This window comes from Phocoena phocoena, chromosome 3 (genome assembly GCF_963924675.1).
Source record: "Phocoena phocoena chromosome 3, mPhoPho1.1, whole genome shotgun sequence".
Taxonomy (NCBI): domain Eukaryota; kingdom Metazoa; phylum Chordata; class Mammalia; order Artiodactyla; family Phocoenidae; genus Phocoena; species Phocoena phocoena.
Genome location: NC_089221.1, coordinates 155,545,589 through 155,565,125, shown reverse-complemented (window position 1 = coordinate 155,565,125; position 19,537 = coordinate 155,545,589). Strand labels below are relative to the sequence as shown.

The window sequence follows — 19,537 nt, the reverse complement described above, 5'->3', positions numbered from 1 at the left end:
CTGAGCTGGGAAACTGCTCTGCATCCTGGCAGAAGCCCACGGGTGAGAGACATGAAGTGGATGTGGATACGCAGGGTACACCAATGTGTTTATACCAACTCTAAAATTTACAATGCACTGTACACACTGTTAAGTCTGTGACTCAAATTTGTCCTGCTGACCAGCATTATAGTGGTCACCAGAAAGCTATCCCGATACCAGCAGGATACAGAAAGGGGGTGTATGGGGCTGCAGAAACCAGCCCATCTCAAGGGGCAGGGTCAGGTCCATCAGTAGAATGGCAGAGGCCACTGGTGGGCTCTGGTCCTTCTCACGTCATGGTGATGTTTGCTGGAGATACAGAGGCTCCCAGGCCATCTGGAGATGGACCGGGTGTCTGTCTCCATGGCACGAGTCACCCACTGAGAGCAACACTGCAGTCACCCAAACCCTTGGGTCATCGCTGAGGACAGACTGACCAACAATGTGAGCATCACTGTCCTGAAGGTAGGGCCCCTGAGGCACGTGCCACCCCTGTGTTTGGAGGCTCTGGGCCCTTCCAGGGCTGAGGTTCCACAAAAGGTGGAGAAAGATCTCCTGTGCTGTGTGGTCACTGTGATGGGCACCAGGCCACAGGGTCACAGTTTGCAAAGCAGCGAGGCACCAATGCCTCCTCCTCCCACTGGGCTGGCTCGGGCAGGGCGGCAGAAGGCTTCTGCTGGCTTCCTCTCCTCCTCCCCCCTCTCCTCCTCCTCCAGCTCAGTGCTTTTCACGTCTTCCCCAGAATAGAAGACCTGCAGATTTAAACATGCCGAGCGAGGGTGGTGAGAGCCTGCTGGCCCGGCCCGTGGTTATACTCCCGTCCAGCCCCCCACCCCACAGGGGCACGTGCAATCCTCTTGGCTCAGTCCTTAGAGCCCGCCGCTGCACATCATTTCCAACCTCCGCTCGGCTGTGTTAACAGGCCGAACAAGCAGGAGGTGGTGTGTGTCTCACTTTCTGGCATAAGAGCATGGACTGGGGTTCCAGGCCCTGGGGCATACATCTCAACTGCCCACGGGGCAGCCTCCAGTCGTGGGGGATCGTGGTTCCAGCCTCTTCTCCCTACCCCAGGCTTAAGTTCCTCCTCCACCTCTAAGACCCTGGTCTGACCTGCCCCCTCCCCACGGAGGGGTTCCCAGGAGGCTGACAACCGAGTGTAGATGAAGCCCCTCCACTCTGTCTCGGCCCCAAGCGCCCCACCTGCTCCCTCCACCTGCCTCCCACACTTGTCTTGGCACAGAGACTCACCTTAGAGATTTCCACCTCTCTTTTTCTGTTTGGTTCTCTGGACTCTCACTTTCATAAGAAGCCAAATAAAGACCTAGTCAGAAAATGAAGTGATATTATGCATTTATGAGCCATGACAATAACCTCTTCTACACCCAGAGTCTCACCTGCTTTTTGTTTTTAAATTAAATTGTTGTTGGGAGGTAACTGTAGATTCACAAGCAATTGTAAGAAATAATACAGGGAGATCCGTGTATCTTTTACCCAGTTTCCCCCAATGGTAACCACTTGCTAGACTATAGGACAGGATCATCACCAGGATTTTGGCGCCGACACAGTCAAGATATAGAACATTCCATCACCACAAGGATCCCTCATGCTACCCTTTTATAGCCACACACACTTCCCTCCCATCCCCACACCTCTCTTAACCCCTGGCCACTACTAATCTGTTCCCTGTGTCTATATTTTGTCATTTCAAGAATGTGATATAAATGGAATCACACAGTATGTAACCTTTTGGGATTGACTCTTTTCACACTGTAATTCTCTAGAGATTCATCCATGCTGTAGTGTGTATCAGTGTGGTTCATTCCATTTTGTTGCTGAATAGTATTCAATACCATACTTTGTTTAACCATTCACCCACTGAAGGACATCTGTATGGTTTCCAGTGTTTGGCTGTGACATATTAAGCTTCTGTAAACATTGGTGTATGAGTTTTTGTGCAAACTTGTAAATTCATTTCTCTGGAATAAATATATGCCCAAGAGTGTAATTGCTGAGTCACATAGTAGTTGCATACTTAGTTTTATAAGAAACTCTTTGTCTGGTTCTACATCCTGAAGATTTTCTCTTGCTTTTTTTTTTTCTAAAAGTTTTATAGTTTTACATTTTACATTCAAGCCTGTGATCCATTTTGATTTAATTTTTGCATAAAGTGTGAGACTTAGGTTGAAGTTCATTTTTTGCCCTATGGATGTCCAAATGCACCTGCACCATTTGTTGCAAAGACTATCTTTCCTCCACTGAATTGCTTTTGCATCTTTGTCAAGAATCACTGTGGGTCTCTTTATGGGTCCTCTATTCTGTTACATTGATCTATGTGTCTGTCCTGCAAGCACCACACTGTCTTGAATACTGTAGGTATTCAAGCTATATTTGCCTTAATATTGGGTAGAGTGATTCCTCCTGTTTCATTCTTCTTTTTCAAAATTGTTTCAGCTATTTTAGTTCCTTTGCATTTTCATATAAACTTTAGAATAATCTTGTCTGTATCTATAAAAAATCTTCCTGGAATTGCATTAAATCTGTCCTGAAATTTGGAAAGGAGAACTTATATCTTTGCTATGTTGGAGTCTTCCAATTTATGAATTCATGTCTCTCCATTTATTTAGATCTTCTTTGATTTCTTTCATCAGCATTGTGTAGTTTTTAGCATACAAATTCTATACATGTTGTGTTAGATTTATACCTAAGCATTTCTTTTTTGATTGATTGTAAATGATATTGTATATTTAATTTCAGTGAACTCATTCATTGTGAGTACATGGAAATAAAATGATTTTTGCTTGTTTATTTTGTATTTTGTGATGCTTGCTGAACTCATTTTGTTCTAGGAGTTTTTATGGATCGCTTGGGATTTTTTACATCTTCTGCAAATAGGGGCAGTGTTAATTCCTTTCTGATATGTATGTCTTTTATTCCTTTTCTTGCCTTATTGCACTGACTAGGTCTTCCACCAATGTTGAATAAGAGTTGTGAGAGTAGACATCCTTGAGTTGTTACCAATCTTAGTGGGAAAGCATTCCATCTTTCACCATTAAATACGATGTTAGCTGAAGGGTTTTTGTAGATGCAATTTATCAAGTTGGTAAATTCTCTTCTATTCTTATTTTTCTGAGAGTTTTTACCATGCACGGGTGTTGAAATTTGTCAAATGCTTTTTCTCCACTGATTGACACAATCTAGTTTTTTTTTTGTTCTTTGGCCTGTTAATATGGTGGATTATATTGGCTGATTTTCAAATATTGAATAGCCTTGCATTTCTGGAGTAAGGCCACTCGGTCATGATATATGATTATCTTTATATTTTGCTGAATTATACTTGCTAATATTATACTTGTTAATATTTTCTTAAGGATTTTTTGCATCTATATTCATGAGGGATTATCTGGGTAGAGTGTATTATCTGTACTGTCTTTGTCCAGTTTTGATATCATGATAATGATATCATAAAATAAACTGGGAAGTTCCCTCCTCTTCTTTTTTCTGAAGGAGATTGTGCAGAGTTGGTGTTACTTCATTAAATATTTGGTAGAATTCTCTAGTGTAACTATCTGGGCTCAGACATTTCATTTTGGCATGTTTTTAAATGAAAAATTCAATTTCCCTATTAGCTATAGGGCTATTCAAATTATCTATTTTATGTTGAGTTGTGGCAGTTTGTGTTTTTTGAAGAATTGGTCCATTTCATCTAAATTGTTAAATTTACATGCATAGAGTTGTTCATAGTATTTTCTTACAAGTCTTTTGATGTTGGCAGAGTCTGTAGTGATACCCTGTTTCATTTCTGATACTGGCAGTTTCTGTCTTCTCTCTCTTTTTCTTTGTCAAGAAGTTCTTTGCTAGAGGATGGAAATTTTATTGTGCTTTTCAAAGAACCAGCTCTTCAATTAACTTTTAAAAATTGTTCTGTTTTCTGTTTCATTGATTTCTGCTCTCTTGTGCTCTTATTTCCTTCCTTCTGCTGACTTTTGGTTTATTTTGCTCCTCTTTTTCTAGGTTCTGGGGGTGGGAACTTAGATGATTGATTTGAGGTGTTTCCTTTTTTTTCTAATGTATGCATTACATGCTGTAAAATTCCCTCTCATCCCTGCTTTAGCTGTACCCTGCAAATTTTGATAGCATTTTCATTTAGTTCAATTTAAAAAAAAATTTCCTTGAGACTTCTTAACTCATGGATTATTTAGAATTGTGTTGTTTAGATTATAAGTGTTTGGACATTTTCCAGTTATCTTATGTTATTGATTTCTAGCTTGATTCCACTGTGATCACATGCTGTGAACACATGCTGTATGATTTCAATTACTTTAATTTGTTGCACTTAGGATATGGTCTATCTTGGTATATGTTCGTGGGCAAATGAAAAAAATGTGTATTCTGCTGTAGTTGTATGGAATGTTCTATAAATGTCTATTAGATCCTATTGTTTGATGGTATTGGTGAGTTCTGCTATGTCTTTGCTGATTTTCTGTCTAGTTGTTATATTAATTGTTAAGAGAGGGTGTTGAAATCTCCAAACTATAATTGTGGATCTATTTATTTCTCCTTTCAGTTCTATTGGGTTTTGCTTCATAAATATTGCAACTCTGTTGTTTGGTAGATACACATTTAGGATTGCTATATCTTCTTGGGAGACTGACAATTTTGTCATTACATAATGTCCCTCTCTGCCTCTGGAAATTTTCTTTCCTCTGAAGTATACTTTATCTAATATTATTATTGCCATTTCTGCTTTCTTTTGATTAATGTGTCCCCATCCTTTTACTTTTTAACCTGTCTACATCATTATATTTGAAATGAGTTTCATGTAGGCAGCATATAGTTGGGTCACATTTTTAATTTATTCTGCCAGCCTCCGTCTTTTACTTGTTGTATTTGGACCACTTACATTCAATATAAGTATTGATATGTTAGAGCTTAAGTCTGCCTATTTATTTATTATTTTCTCTTTGTTCTGTGTTTTGTTTTTCTTCTCTTTCTGTGGGTTACCTGAACAGTTTTTAGAATTCCATTTTGACTTATCTACAGTAAATTCCTAAAGGATATTTTCACTGGATATAGAATTATGGGTTGGCAGTTGTTTTCTTTCAGCACTTGAAAAATGTGCCACTGCCTCTGGCTATGGTTTCTGATGGGGAACCTGATGTCATTTGAATTGTTTTTCTCCTATAGGTAAAGTATCATTTCTCTCTCAGTGCTTTCAAGATTTGTTTCTTTTTCTTTAGTTGCCAGAAGTTTGACTATGATGAGTCTTGGTATGGTTTTCTTTGGGTTTATCCTGTTTGGGATTCACTCAGCTCCTTGAATCTGTAGGTTTATGTCTTTTCCACATTTGGGAAATTTCCAGGCATTACTTCTTTAAGTACTCTTCAACCATACCCAATTTGTCCTCTCCTTCCCAGACTCTGATGACATGAGTGTTAGATCTTTTGTTATAGTCCCACTGGTCCCTGGGGCTCTGGTATAGTCTATATTTTTCTCTGTTGTTCAGATTGTAAAATTTCTATTGTTTTATCTTCCAGCTTACTGATTCTTTCCTCTGTCTTCTCCATTATGCTGTTGAACATATCCGTTCAGTTATTATTTTAGTTATTGCACTTTTCAGTTCTAAAATTTCCACTTGGTTCTTCCTTATATCTCCTGTTTCTCTGCTGAGATTTTCTGTATTTTCACTTGTTTCAGGGAGCCTGAGACTGACTGGATTGCCAGCATGCCCTGTCAGGGGAGGTCTGATGGAGCTGAGGGCAGGGCCAGGCTTTTGTCAGAGGCTTTTACCATCCCATTTGGGGCCCAATACATCTTAGGTCCCTTCTCTTGAATTTCTCAGCTCTTTTGGGGAGGTAGAGGGAAGGATAGGAAGAAGAGAAGGTCAAAAGGGAAGGTGCTTCTCTCTAAGGGTATTCCAGAAGGGCCAGGATTTTATCTGCAAATTCATAGCTGTCTGTCTGACTGGCACACAGCAGACTCTCTAGAAGTATTGTTGACTGAAAGAGTGAATGAAATGCCCCCACCCCACCTCTGCCCTTCCTGCCTCTAGACTCTCCCCACCTCTCTCCTAATGTGCCTTTGACAAATTTTATTGCCCAAGTTCCACTGGGTAATGACAACAGTCATTATAATAACTAGTGTAGTACGTTGAATAATGGGTCCCAGAGATATTTAGGTCCTAATCCCCTGAATATGCCCTTTTGGGACTTCACAGATGTGATTTAGTTAAGGATCTGGAGATGAGGAGATTATCTGGGTGGGCCCTAAATGCAATCACAGGTGTCCTTATAAGAGAGAAAGGGGGAGACGACTCCAGAAGGCAACATGATGATGGAAGCAGAGGCTGGAGTAATGTACTTTGAAGATGGAAGAAGGGGCTACAAGCCAAGGAATTCAGGCAGCCATTAGAAGTCATAAAAGGCCAAGAAATGGATTCTCCCACCAGAGCCTCCAGAAATAACCAGCTCTGCCAACACCTCTATTTTAGCCCAGTGGAACTGATTTCAGACTTGCTAACTTCTGTAATCATAAGAGGCTAAATTTATGTTGTTCTGAGGCACTAAATTTGTGGTGATTTGCCACAGCACCAGTAAGAAACTAATACAACTAGTATTGATTGAGTGTAGTCCTGTGGGCTTTGCTTGTGTCATGTCAATTAATTCTCACCATGGCCCTGGGAAGTAGTTTCTCTCATTACCTCGTTACCTACCCTTTATAGATGCAGTAGGTGAGGCTTAGAGAGGGTGAGAAAGCTGCCCAGGGTAACACAGCTTCTGGGGTGGGAGCAGCCAGGCTGGTTTATCCATCAGGCTGCTGAGCTTCTCATGTACGTGGGGTAGGGGAGACTCCAGATATGGATGAGACCCCCCCCAAATTACTGGCTCCAAAATATAAAAAATAAAATGGCAAAATTGAAAGTATTAACAATTCAGAAGCAAGTCATTAAAAAGTCCTTCCCCCTAATTTTTTATTTTTGGCAGAAAATGTTTTCCTGGGCATGGGTGTGGGTCCCTGTGTAAAACGCCTGCCATGACAAGGAGCCAGGCCTCCTGTGTGCTGAGCAGGGTTCTCCCAGGTTGGTACCAGGGCATCCTGCATCCAGAGAGCAGCTAACCATGGGGCCACTCTGCTCCCCACAGGGCCCATCAACTCAGCCAGATGACTGTTTGCTTCTCCAGCACTTTCTCTTCTGGAGGAGGGAGCTCCAAGAGTATGCTCATTTAGAAAATTCATAAGCATATCTGTTGTGTCTGACAAATGATCGGATGGAAATACTGGCTATTTAAGGGGACAGACATCAACAGTGCTCTGGAGAAAGGATGCCTCGTTTCATGCTGGTGTGTATTACACATGAACACACACACATACACAGGTACACACTCACACACACAAACATGCGCATGCACACACCAGTTGTGGAAAGACCCATGGTCAGCCTAGTACTTTGCCACCCCTACATGAGCCCTGGAAGGGCTGTTTTTATCATCATGCCCACTTTCCTGATGAGGAAATTAGGGTCAGACGTCGTTCAGATTTACAATGTCCAATGGCATCCAAACTGTGCCTGGGGGAAGCCTGGCCTTGGGGGCCCAACCTGCAGCTCCTCGGGCCCTGTCCTGTGCTCTGGGGGTAGCAACTATTCAGTTGGGGGATGCAGACTTCCCTGCTTCCTTGCAGACCTAGCACACATGGGCGTGGTGCATCCCTGCTCAGAGCAGGGGCCCTGAATGGTGATGTGACCAAGAGATCACCCGCGAGTTCTGTGGCTGGGGGTCAGGGAGGCCATGGGGCCACCTTACCATCCTCGCTGAAGATGGGAGCAGTGTGCAGGTAGTGGGTGATGCTGGGGTCTTGCTCGAAGGGACACTCCACTTGTTTCCATGTGATGAACTCTCCTACTTGCTTGGCCAGCTCCAGAAATTTCTGCCAGGGACACAGAGACACAAAATGATGCACCCTGAGTGCCTGGAGGTCACCTGTGACAGTGGGGCCGGCCCTGGCCCAGTGTCTCTCATCATCCCCAGTGAGGCCTGCCTCTAGGGTGGGCAAGGTGGGACACGGGGCAGAAAAATGATGGAATAACCCATCAGGAAATCTGGACGTTTGTCACATCTCTTCATTCTCTCTGAAGAATTTGCTATGCCCAGCACCTAGGGTTCACCTGTCCCCCTTGTCATGGCGAGAGAGCAGCCTTGGGCTATGCCATCAGCAGGCAGTGCATTTAGCTAGAGGTGACTATTACTTTAGTTTCATTCTGTTTATTTTTGTGGTTATCTCAACTAATGGCAAGAGATATATCCCTACTTACAGCAACTTTGTTTACATAGAGAATGAGGCAAATACATTTAAATAAATGTATTTAAGTAAAATTTAATTCATTTAAGTAGAATTTTAATTGAGTAAAATTTAAGTACATTTATTTAAGATTTTAAAAACTGCTAACTTAAAGCAGGATTTTAAATACAAAGCTGTGACTGGGTGAGAACCCCACTCTGTGGCATTCTTTGATCAGCCTTGGTGTCTGCCCCCAGTCCCCACTGCCCATGCCCCAGGATCTGGGGCCACATGAGTACCTGTCTTCTTGCCCCTCACTGCTCCCCCGCCCATCCTTCCACCCAGGCCTTGCTTCTGAGGACCAATTCAAGAAAGGCAAGAGACAGAGTGTGCGTTGGGACCAACTGGAGAGTGAGCTCCCAGGCCCCCTTGGCCCCTGCAGTCTCTCCCAAGCCCAGCCTCTTCCATGTCGCCTCCAGCCTGGACTGCCCCCTGGGATGCAGAGCCCAGGCATCCTGCTGGACTGGGCTTCCTCCAGCTATGCCGGCCCCTAGGGGTAACCAGACCTGTGGGCAGCATGTGAAGGTCTGCTGGGGTGTCCATGTGAAGCCCCACAGCAGAGGCAGCTCCAGGCCAAAGGGCCCAGGCATTCATTGTGGGCCCTGTCAGCAGGAGACACGTGCAGAGCCTTTGGCGGGCCATGTGGCATGTCCACTCCTCCTAGCCACTCTGTGTGGTCATGGTGGCAGCCCTGTTTCACAGAAGGAGAGACTGAGACTTGGACAGAGTGAGGGGCTGGCCCAGGACTGGTGTCCCTTGGAGCTGGAGGCTGAGTGGGGCAAGCAGTAGGGTAGGGCTGGCCCTCTCGCAGGAGAAGAGCCCCTTCTTTCCTGTGGATTAGGGGGTACCACTGCTCATGGCATGCTCTGTCTGACTCAGTGACCATCTGCTGTCACCATCCTGTGCCCTTGGGGCTCCTGGGCCCCATTCCTCCCCCTCCCCATGCCTAGCCCACCAGCCACTTCGAGACGTACATGCTGGGTAAGCTTGTATGTGGGGTTGAGACATGGAGTGGATCAGCCTGGCCTTGCTTCTAAAGAGCTTGGGGACTTGGGTGCTGTGACTGAGGGATAATAGCCCGCTATAGAAGGGGCCTCTCTCCTCCTGTGAGGTCAAGGGGAACTTCCTGGAAGAGGGAACATTTGAGCTGACAGTGATGAGTGTCTGCAGTGTCTCCTTCCCACTCTGCCTGACACTTCCTCCTGTTGCTAAGGGCTCCTCCTTTGGAAGGCCTCTCCTGACCGTGAACTGTGCCCCTGTGCAGCTCCTGTCACAGCACCATGTCAATTGTCACTGTGGGTCTGCAGGGCTGTCTTTCTTACTAGCCTGGGGCTCCTTAAGGACTGAAAATGATGCTACTTCACCTGTGCTAGACACGAGGCCTGCACAGAGTGGGGGTCAATGCCTTCATGAGCCTCAGTCTCTTCCTATGGGAGATGTGGGGAGACCCCAATAATCCCACTCTGATGTTGGCTGCAAACTGCTGCACTCTGCCTTGGAGTCCTACTTTAATCCAACCATTCAGGGCCAGAACTCCTGCTCTGGGAGCTTTTATCAGCCTGCTTAGGTGGCAGGCCCTCCAAGGCCCCTGGACCCTACCTCAAAGTTGACGTGTCCATTGGGGAGGCGGTTGGCACAGCCTTCGTTTAGGAAGTAGATGTCTTTGATGAGCAGGCTGAAGAAGGGGATGACGATCTGGAAGGGAGAAGGTGCAGATCAGCCCTCACTTGGCCTCCCCACAGTGGCTGCCTAGGAGAGAGGCAGCCTTGCCAGCAGCCACCTGCCCCAGGGACCTCAGATACAACACCAGGATGCAGAAGGTGGGAGAGACTTCCCACCTGGGCAAGGCTGGCCAGCCTCAGGGCTTCATGGGCCACAGGCTATGTAGTACGTACCATGGGGAGCAATGTGGAAACCACAAAGAAAGGAGGCACAAACTAGGGCCAGACCATTTCTTTCCAGGTCCCACCAGACCCCAGTGCAGTGCTGATTGAGCTCCTACTGTATAAAATGCCATTCCCCTTCCTGTTGGGGCTGGGTGAAAGATGCATAGTTTCAGTGGCCTTTGAACATTTCTCCCATCGTCTGTTGGGAAAGGCCAATGGGAGCTTCTCCCCACAGTCCAGGGGTCCACAGACTTAGGTCTCCTGACTCATGTGCCCCAGGAGGAATGGAGTGTGCCGAGCACACTTAAATATAAAATAAAAATTTTAGAAAAGAATAAATATACTGAAATAGAAAAATATTTTTTTTAAGTTTTGGTTTTATGAATCAAAAAATATGCTAATGGAATGTGAATTATCTGCTGTGAGATTCTGTGGCCTCTTTTAAAAATATACATTTAACAATTTGCCATTCTATGTCTTTCTTGATGCTAAAGATCTGATGCTGCTGCACTATGGCAAGGCTGAAAGCATCCCTACTCTGGTTCCTGAAGGGACAGGCTTATGTGCTCAGCCTGAGAAGGATGGGGTCTCTGTGTTTCACTGTCAGATGTCTTGTTTCTCCCTCCTTGTTCCATACCTGCTAACTCCTAGAGAAAGGAGTCCAACTGGTGACAGCTCAGACTACTCTTGGGGAACCAGCTGGGTCTACCTTGTGTGTGGGTTAAACTGTGTCCCTCAAAAAGTTATGTTCAAGGACTTCCCTGGTGGTGCAGTGGTTAAGAATCCGCCTGCCAATGCAGGGGACACAGGTTCGATCCCTGGTCCGGGAAGATCCCACATGACACGGAGCAACTAAGCCCGTGTGCCAAAACTACTGAGCCTATGCTCTAGAGCCTGCAAGCCACAACTGCTGAAGCCTACTGAAGCCAACTGCTACAACTACTGAAGCCCACAGGCCTAGAGCCCGTGCTCCACCACAAGAGAAGCCCGCGCACCACAACGAAGAGTAGCCCCCACTCGCCACAACTAGAGGAAGCCCGTGTGCAGCAACGAAGACCCAATGCAGCCAAAAATGGAAAGAAAAAAAAAGTTATGTTCATATCCTAAACCCCCCAGTGCCTATGAATGGGAACTTATTTGGAGATAGGGTCTTTGCTATGGATGGAATCAAATGGAGATGAGGTCACATGGATTAGGTGGGCTGGTATTTTTATAAAAAGAGGGAAATTTGGACACACACTGGGAAGGTAGTCATGTGACAACAGAGACAGAGATGGGAATGATGCGGCCACTAGCCAAGGAGTGCCTATGGCCATCAGAAGCTGGAAGAGGCAAAGAAGAATCCTCCCCTAGAGTCTTTGGAGGGAGCATGGCCCTTCCAACCTTGATTTTGGCCTCTGGCCTCCAGAACTGTAAGAGAATACATTTCTGCTGTTCTAAGCTACCTAGTTTATGTGCTTTGTTATGTCAGCCCAGGAAACTAACACATCTGCTCTGCCCTTAGGCTCCAGAGCTGGGCACATGTGGCCAGGCCAGCTAGTGCCGGCTTCCAGCCCATCACCCTTAGGCCCGGGCACCAGGCCCTGACACTTCTGGCTCAGGGACTGCCTAGGTCATTCCCCAACCAAGCTGACAAGGGCTTTGATGTGAGGACCTAGGCACTGACCACTCGGCACAGCATAGAAGCATGGATGGCTCAGCTGGGTCGGGCAGATGGGGAAACCAAGGTCCATAGAGTGGCAGGGCCTGGCACCAGGTCATCCAGCTAGTGATCACCAGGGCCAGGACCAGAGCCAGGTTTAGCAGGGTTTTTCCACAACTGAGGGGTTTCCTGGGATGCAGGACTTGTGATACTAAACCTGGGGCAATCCTAGGCAAACTGGGATGAACTGGTCACCCTAGATTTATGTCACTTCCACAAACATTTGCTCATGTCTTCTCTATGCTAGGTGCCAGGACTTGGGGGACAGTGAGAGTGTGTCACACACATTCATTCCTGATCCCAGTATAGTGGGAGACAGTCAAGGGAACAACCTACAAAACAAGGAAGCCTCATCTTGGCTTCCCCCACGCTGGCTTTAGTCCCTTGCTGTGCTCTCAAAGAGTGTCTCCACTTACGCCCTTGTCACCGGGGCATCGGTGGTGGGCCTGAGTCCTTCAGTGTGCTGAGGTATGTACACATGAGATCATGTTTCATCCTCATCACTGTCCTGTGAAATAGGGCTTTTATGACCCCACCTCACAGATGAGGAAGCTGAGACTCAGACAGGTTAAGTAACTCATAGAAGCTCACACAACAGTAAGTAGTGGATGCAGGGCTAGGACTCTGCTCCAGAGCCCCTGTCCTATCTTCTTCCTCACTGTGCCAAGAGGGAGGGTGGTCTCAATCCATCTCCCACCACCCACACTGGTGCTGAGTCCCTGGTCCAGTTCTTGTGCATGATGGCTGAATTGAGTTGGAATGGGGAGACCCACTGAGATGGGCAGGGGTGGGGATTAAGGGCTGTGGGACTCTGGGGACAGAGACGGCTCCTCATGGGCCTGGTGCAGGTTTCCTGGTGGCAGGGCCATTGAAGTGGTCCTCTGGGTGGCAGCATTTCCCATGTGTGAGAATTTTTCACCACTTCTGTCTGTCCACATGACTGTAAACCTGGGCCATTGTTTTCTGGACCTGAGCATTTCCCTCAGAACCCAGCTCAACCTGGAGGGCACCCAGAGAAGCCTGTGTGGAGGGTGCTTTGTCACAGAGACTAGGGGAGAGTGAGGGGCAGACAGGAGCCAGCCATAGGCAGGAAGAAAACACAAAGTGACCTCCTGGCCTCAAAGTTTCAGCTGGGGGCACTGGGAGACTGCGAGAGCATCTGCAAGCTTCTTTCCCTCCTTCCCTATTTCATTTCCTCCCTCTTTCCTTCCCTCCCACCCTCCCTCCCTCTTTTCTTCCTTCCAACCTCCAGCCTTCCATTTTTCTATCTTTCCTTCCTCCCTTCCTTGCACACTTCCATCCATCTATCTATCCTTCCTCCCATCCATTCTTCCATCCATCCATCTATCCGTACATCTGTCCTCCAACCTTCCATCCATTCATGAAGGAGCTTCTGTGGGTCTAGCCCATGGTCCATAACTCCCTGGAAAGTAGAGGAGAATGCAGTGAAACTAAGTGCACAGCTCTGTCAGTCTCCCACCTATAGCCCCAGACCTAAATGCACAGCGTCCCAGCACCCCAGAGCTAGAAGGGGTGCAGAGAGCAGGAGCACATAGTCCCAGTTTGTTCACTCTGCTCTCAGGGTAGAAGGGAAAGAGTGCAGAGCACCAGTGCTGTGACTGACACCTCAGTCCAAAGGCTGCAGCCTCCTCTAGGCATCCCACCCACAGTCCAACTCCTGGGCCAGAAACCAGTACCCCTGTGACTGCCACATGGTACCTGTGCCCCGAGGACGGAAGGTAGTAAAGACTGGGAGACTTAGAGTCTGATTCCTGGCTCTGCCGCCTACTTGCTGAGTGACTTGGCTAGTGAGGGCTCCTCTCTGAGAATCAGTCTTCTAATGCAGAAAGTGGCAATGCTGAAGTCTACCCCATGGAATAGTTGTCAGAATTAAATTGGGAGATGGTGGTCAAGTGGCCCTCATGCGGTGGGTGCTCAGTGAAGCGAGAGTGCCCCTGCTGCCCTGGTTTTCCAGCTTCCTGGCTCCTGGGGGACAGGCTCACCTGCCCCGGGACTTGAGGACATGCCTTGCTGAGTGCTGCACCCCTGCACCAGGCTCCCCGGGACCCAGCATTGCTGAAGTGCTGACAGCCTGAACAGGAAGGGCCAGCTGGACAGGACATGGCCAACAGTGTGGCCTGGGTCTGTGTATAATCTGTGCTCTGCGGGGAGGAGGCTGGGAAGGCCTGGTGGGTTACACAAGCATGCATATCTCAGCCTGCTCCCCAAACCCGACCACATATGCATCCAATACAATCACAGAGTCACTTCGAATTTCAAGAACAGCAACTGGTTCTATTATCCCGTAAGCTGGAAGCAACTTCCACAAACTATGGTGGGGCCCTGATTCCACCAATGTTCCTGCAAGAGACCAGGCTGAAAAGGCACAGCAAGTCTTGCTGTTTTCTCCCCATGGAGATCAACGACTCTAATCATCAAGCTGGTGACAGGTTTTAAGCTGGCGGATCATGGCAATCCCAGGGCCTGGGATGGTTTCTTGTATCAGAGGCCACTAGGAGAATTTGGAGGAGAAACAAAATTGATCAGGATGACCAAATGCCCTCCAAATGCAAATGTATAAGAACAAGATCTGTGAAAATGCAATTCTGTGGCAAGAAGCCACAGGATTTTGGTTTAGTCATTTCCAAAAACATAAATGTGATCTGAGGCCACATCAATGAAGGTATTGCCTTTAGGATAAGGAGGTGTAAGACCCTATGTACTTGGAACCACAATTTGATCTGAAACAGAGGGACCCTGACAAATGGAGCTGTTCAGAGAACAAAGGGACCCAAGAGGGGAGGGAACTGGAGACCACAGCATGGCAGGGCAGGCGTGGGGCTGCTGACTCAGGAGGAGAGAGGGAGGCGGGGCCTGGGGCTCAGAAGGACTGGTGGCTGGAAGAGGGAACGGCCTTACTCTGTGTGGCCCTCTGGAGAGGACAGCCCCAGGTGGCTGACACAACCCCACAAGGCAGCACTTGCTATCAGTTAGAGCTGCTGGGGGGTGGGTTGATCTATTTGGGGAGGTGGTGAGTTCCCTATACTGGAGGCATGCGAGCAAGGTGACACAACTCTCTTATTATAGATGCTGCAGAAGGGCAGGGGATTGGACCAGATGACCTTCAAGTCACCACCCCACCTGGGCCTAGGTGGTCTGGAGCAGGGAGGGGCTCTGAGGGCTGGGCAAGCCTCTGACCTACCTTCTCTCGGCTGCTGTGGGCGGTCAGGGAGCGGTGGGCTGCCCCACGCAGGGCTGTTCTATAGTTGCAGAAATTCCCTGTTGGGTCCATCTGGTGCTGGAAGGAGATAGGGAGGCATTTGGGTAACTGTGTCCTGGGGATGGCTGGTGGCACCCAGCAGCCCAGCCAGCAGCCTTGCTTACCTCGAGGATGAAGAACTTGGCTGTCTTCACTTTGGCCCAGGTCTTCTTCAGTCTTGAGACAGGGCTCATGTTCATGCCAGCTGAAAGAGGGAAGGCTGAGCTGGGGGCAGGGCCAGGCTGGGAGGACTGTGCTGAGCTACACAGTCCCTCTGTGAGGCCCCCAGCTGGCCTAGGCCCTCAGGCTGAACCCTGACCAGGGCTGATGTTTGTGGAGCCTCAGCCTGCCAGATGGAGGGTGGGTGGGTGCTAATGGACATTGTGTACAGGTAGGCCTGGCTTCTGTATGTGCAGGGCCCCTGTCCCAGTCCCTGTCCCACACTGGCCCTATACTGTGACCAGGGGCCTGCTTTGGGCCCCTGCTTTCCCTGGTTCTGGGGACACACTGCCAAGCTCTCATCAAGCACCCTGAAAGCCCTGGGCTTGCCTCAAAAGGGGCACCTCCCCAGGACCTTTGGGGTGGGGTGGGGGGAACATGGGCCCAGCCTGCACCCACCCCCTGCTCAGGTGGCTTGCACCCCACCTGCCTGGGTGTGCCCACTCCACCCTCTCTGGGAGCACTTGCACCGGGGGCTCCAGGCCTGGCCGGCCCACTCACAGATGATGGCCATTAGGGAGTTGAAGTTGCCGATGTTGAAGCACTCACGGGCTACGTCGGTGAAGAACTCAATCACCTGGGCCCTCTGTTTCTTCTTGGACGGCTGGGGACAGGGCATATGAGCCTCAGTGTTGAGGTGTCCCCACCCTGCCCTGACCACACACCCTGCTTACCTGTCCTATCCCTCATTAATCTTCTTTAAGCCCATTTCACAGCTGAGATGCTTGATGCCAAAGCAATTTGTAGCCCAGGGACTGAGGCTCTCAGTGCACCCCGGGTGGAGCTAGCACAGAGCTCATTGCCATGGAGGGCCGGATGGGGGCTGGCGGGACTCCTGTTGCCACACAGGAGCCACCTGCAGCATGGGAGGTGCTGGGGGCCCCCACATGTCCTCCTGCCCTCTCAGGCCTAGCTCCAGCACCCCTACACCTAGAAGCAGAAAACATGACTCCCTCACCTCTCTTCCCAGCACCAAACTTCTCCACTTCACACGGGGTGCGGGGGCCCCACGGTGACCCCGAGGCCCTGTCGCCTAGCAGCCCCACCAATGCTTTCTGTCGACTGACTGTGATTTCAACCCCAGCTCGAGTCGAGTGCGTGAAACTTTGATCTCTCTGATGGGTCAGAACCAAACTGTGTCCTCTCCCAGGCTGAAGCGCTGCCTGACTCTGGGGTGGGCTCTGTCCAGGCTTCACTCAGGCAAACCCCCGTCTTAGCTGCCAGGCCAGTGATGCGGTGTCAGAAGCAGGCAAGGCCCAAGGAACCCTACAGTGTTCTTTCCACGTAGATTGCCCTCCTCCCATAATTGCAGAAGTGGTCCTTACTTCTGCCAAGAAGCTTGCTGTAGTGTCTGAGGAGCTGTGCATCCAAAACCCCTTCCGAGAGCTGCCCGCCTGAGGTCCTGCCCTTTCATGGGACAGCCCACACAGGGATGGTGATGGTGACGAGCAAGGTGGGGGATCAGGGCCAACTACTAGGGTGGATGTGGGCACTCTGACAGGAAGCACTGTCTCAGGCTGAGGTATCACAGATGAGCTTCTCCTTTCTCGGTCGCAGACCCCTCATAAACACCTTATGCCCCAAGCTCTGTCTCAGTGTCTGCTTCCAGAGAGCCCACCCTGGCAGATATGCTGCCTCCAATCTTCCCCTGGGACATTGGGCTTCACCTGACAGTGGGAGAATGGGCTTGGGAGAGGGTTCCACTGCCATAAGGAAGGGAAGAAGGTGGGCAGGGTCTGGCTTGGCGGGGCTGAGACCCGGTGGCGAGCATGTCCAGCCCAGTGTTTCCTGGTCTTCCTGCTTTCCAGGAGAAGCCAGAGACCTGGACTTTAAAGTGCAATCTCCCACTTCTTAAAGGTTAGATTATTTCTACCTCTAAGTCCTGAGTGAGCCAAATGGAATTTTTCTGCAGGCCAGACCAGTCCGCCCCAGGAACAGGTGGAAGAAGCAGAGCCCGCCCTCCTCTCCCTCAGCAAGCATCTCTCTGACACCCTCTGTGACTGGCAGGTGGATCCACGCCAGAGGCAGGATCCACCGGCACGCCAGGATCCACCGCATCACTGACCTGGCAGCTAAGACGGGGGTTTGCCAGGCTCTACCCAGAGGGGAGATATCACTACAGGCAAGCCGGGTGACACCCGGTGTCCCAGAGTGTGCCGAGCCTGGCCCTGGGCTTGGAGACAGGCTCAAGATGCTCTTCTGGTTCCCTCCCAAGAAGGCTCCTCTCAAGCCCTGGCCACCTTTGGCCATGCCAGGTCAGGCCCTGGCTTCCTACGCACCATGCAGATCTCAGTAGCCACGAGGTAGCACAATCTGTTGAACCATTTCACGTAAGCTTCCAGGTTGTTAGTCTTGTCACTGAAACAAGGCTAGGAAAGACACAAGGACCATGCTCAGGCTTTTTGTCAATAACTTTTTGAACACGAATAACTTTTTGAAGTCAGCCATGATCATTATAGACAATCTGGGAAATGTCACAACCTCAAAACCATCCAAAAATACATGATTTGACATGTATCCTTCTAGTCTTTTTTTCTATACACTTAAAGACGTAACTTAATATGATATATATATATATCATATACCCACACACACAATTAATCCTCATTATTCACAGATTTTGTGTTTGCGAATCTACTTCCTAAAATTTCATTTGTAACCCCCCAAATAACACTCATGTCACTTCTTGGTCATTTGTGGACATGTGCAGAGTGGCAAAACATTTGAGTCACCCAATGCACCTGTGTGTTGTTCCCAGCTGAGGTTGAGCTGATGCCCTGACTTCTGGTTTCAGCTCCCATACTGTAAACAAGTGCCCTTTTTGTAGTCTATTTAGTGTCTTTTTTTTTTTTGGCACTTTTTCTTGGTGATTTCACTGTTTAAAGTGGTCCCAAGCACAGCACTGCCATGCTGTCTTGTGTTCCTAAGCACATGAAGGTTGTGACGTGCCCTAAGGAAAAAAATATGTGTTAGATAAGCTTCATTCAGACGTGAGTCACAGTGCTGTTGGCCATGAGTTCAATGTTATTGAATCAACAACATATATTAAATAAGGTCTCATTAAACAGAAACACACATAAATCAAGGTTATATATTGACGGGTTGATGAAAATGTTGTGATGAAAGGCTTGCAAGGAACCTGACCCTATGTTTTCCCCAGGAGTAATGGCTCAGTATTTGCTAATTCAGTGTTCACAACGACTATAGGATATAAAGATGGTGAATAATGAGGACCAACCATATGTATTTATGTATGTATGTGTGTATGTATGTTTCTATCTCTATTTTCTATATATATTCCCACATTTTTCTACATGAACCCTTTCATGTGCTATAAAATATTCTTTGGAAACATAATTTTAAAAATTGATGTAGGCTATTCCACTGTATGAATGTACTACAATTCCAGAGAATCCAAAGGAAGTAAAGAAAGAAGGAAAAAAGCACAAGAGGTAAAGAAGACATGGTACAACAGAAGACAGTAAAAACAAATCCATCTAGAGCAGTAATTACCCTGATATAGACCAGTCACTGTAACTTTAAAAATCCAGCCTTCTGCTATTTTCAAGAGGTACACCCCAAACCCAAGGATACAAGTAAAAAAATTGAAAAATACACGTGATAAATATTTATGTGATATTTATCATCACATAGCTATATTAGTATTAGACAAAATAGACTTTAAGGCAAAAAAGGACTCCAAGGCAAGAAGCATTAAGAGAGTTTAAAGGGTAACTGCATAAAGATAAAAGTTTTGATTTATTGAGAATATGTCATGGTCTAAATTTGTCTGCACCTAATAGCATAGCTTCAAAATATGGAGGCAAAAATAATCCAGAAAGGTAAATTGCTTATAAGGAGGAAATTAAGAATACTTGTTCGTTAAAAGACACAAGAATGAGAACGAAAAGCAAAGCAACCAACTAGGAGAAGAAAATTTGCAGTACATCTAACTGACAAGGGATAATCAACTAGTACACATTTTAAAAACTCACACAAAACTCTTAAAAATCCTTAAGAAAAAGACAAATCACCAATAGAAAACCGAACAAAAATCAGGGACAGGCATTTCATAGACGAGAAAACAAGAATGTCCAAAACACATGAAAAGATGCT

General features: G+C 47.6%; 1 protein-coding gene across 2 annotated transcripts in view; it reads right to left on the bottom strand.

Moving 5' to 3' along the window:
* Positions 1 to 748: 748 nt before the first annotated feature.
* RASGEF1C (RasGEF domain family member 1C) overlaps positions 749 to 19,537 on the bottom strand; it is a 32,036-nt gene continuing 13,247 nt past the window's right edge. For both annotated transcript variants that reach the window (XM_065873980.1, XM_065873981.1), the window contains 8 exons: positions 17,701 to 17,790; positions 15,923 to 16,025; positions 15,328 to 15,407; positions 15,146 to 15,241; positions 9,955 to 10,050; positions 7,821 to 7,944; positions 1,270 to 1,342; positions 749 to 773 (listed from right to left, as the gene is read on the bottom strand). In XM_065873980.1, coding sequence (XP_065730052.1) covers positions 749 to 773; positions 1,270 to 1,342; positions 7,821 to 7,944; positions 9,955 to 10,050; positions 15,146 to 15,241; positions 15,328 to 15,407; positions 15,923 to 16,025; positions 17,701 to 17,790 — 687 coding nt within the window. The remainder of the gene's footprint in view (positions 774 to 1,269; positions 1,343 to 7,820; positions 7,945 to 9,954; positions 10,051 to 15,145; positions 15,242 to 15,327; positions 15,408 to 15,922; positions 16,026 to 17,700; positions 17,791 to 19,537) is intronic.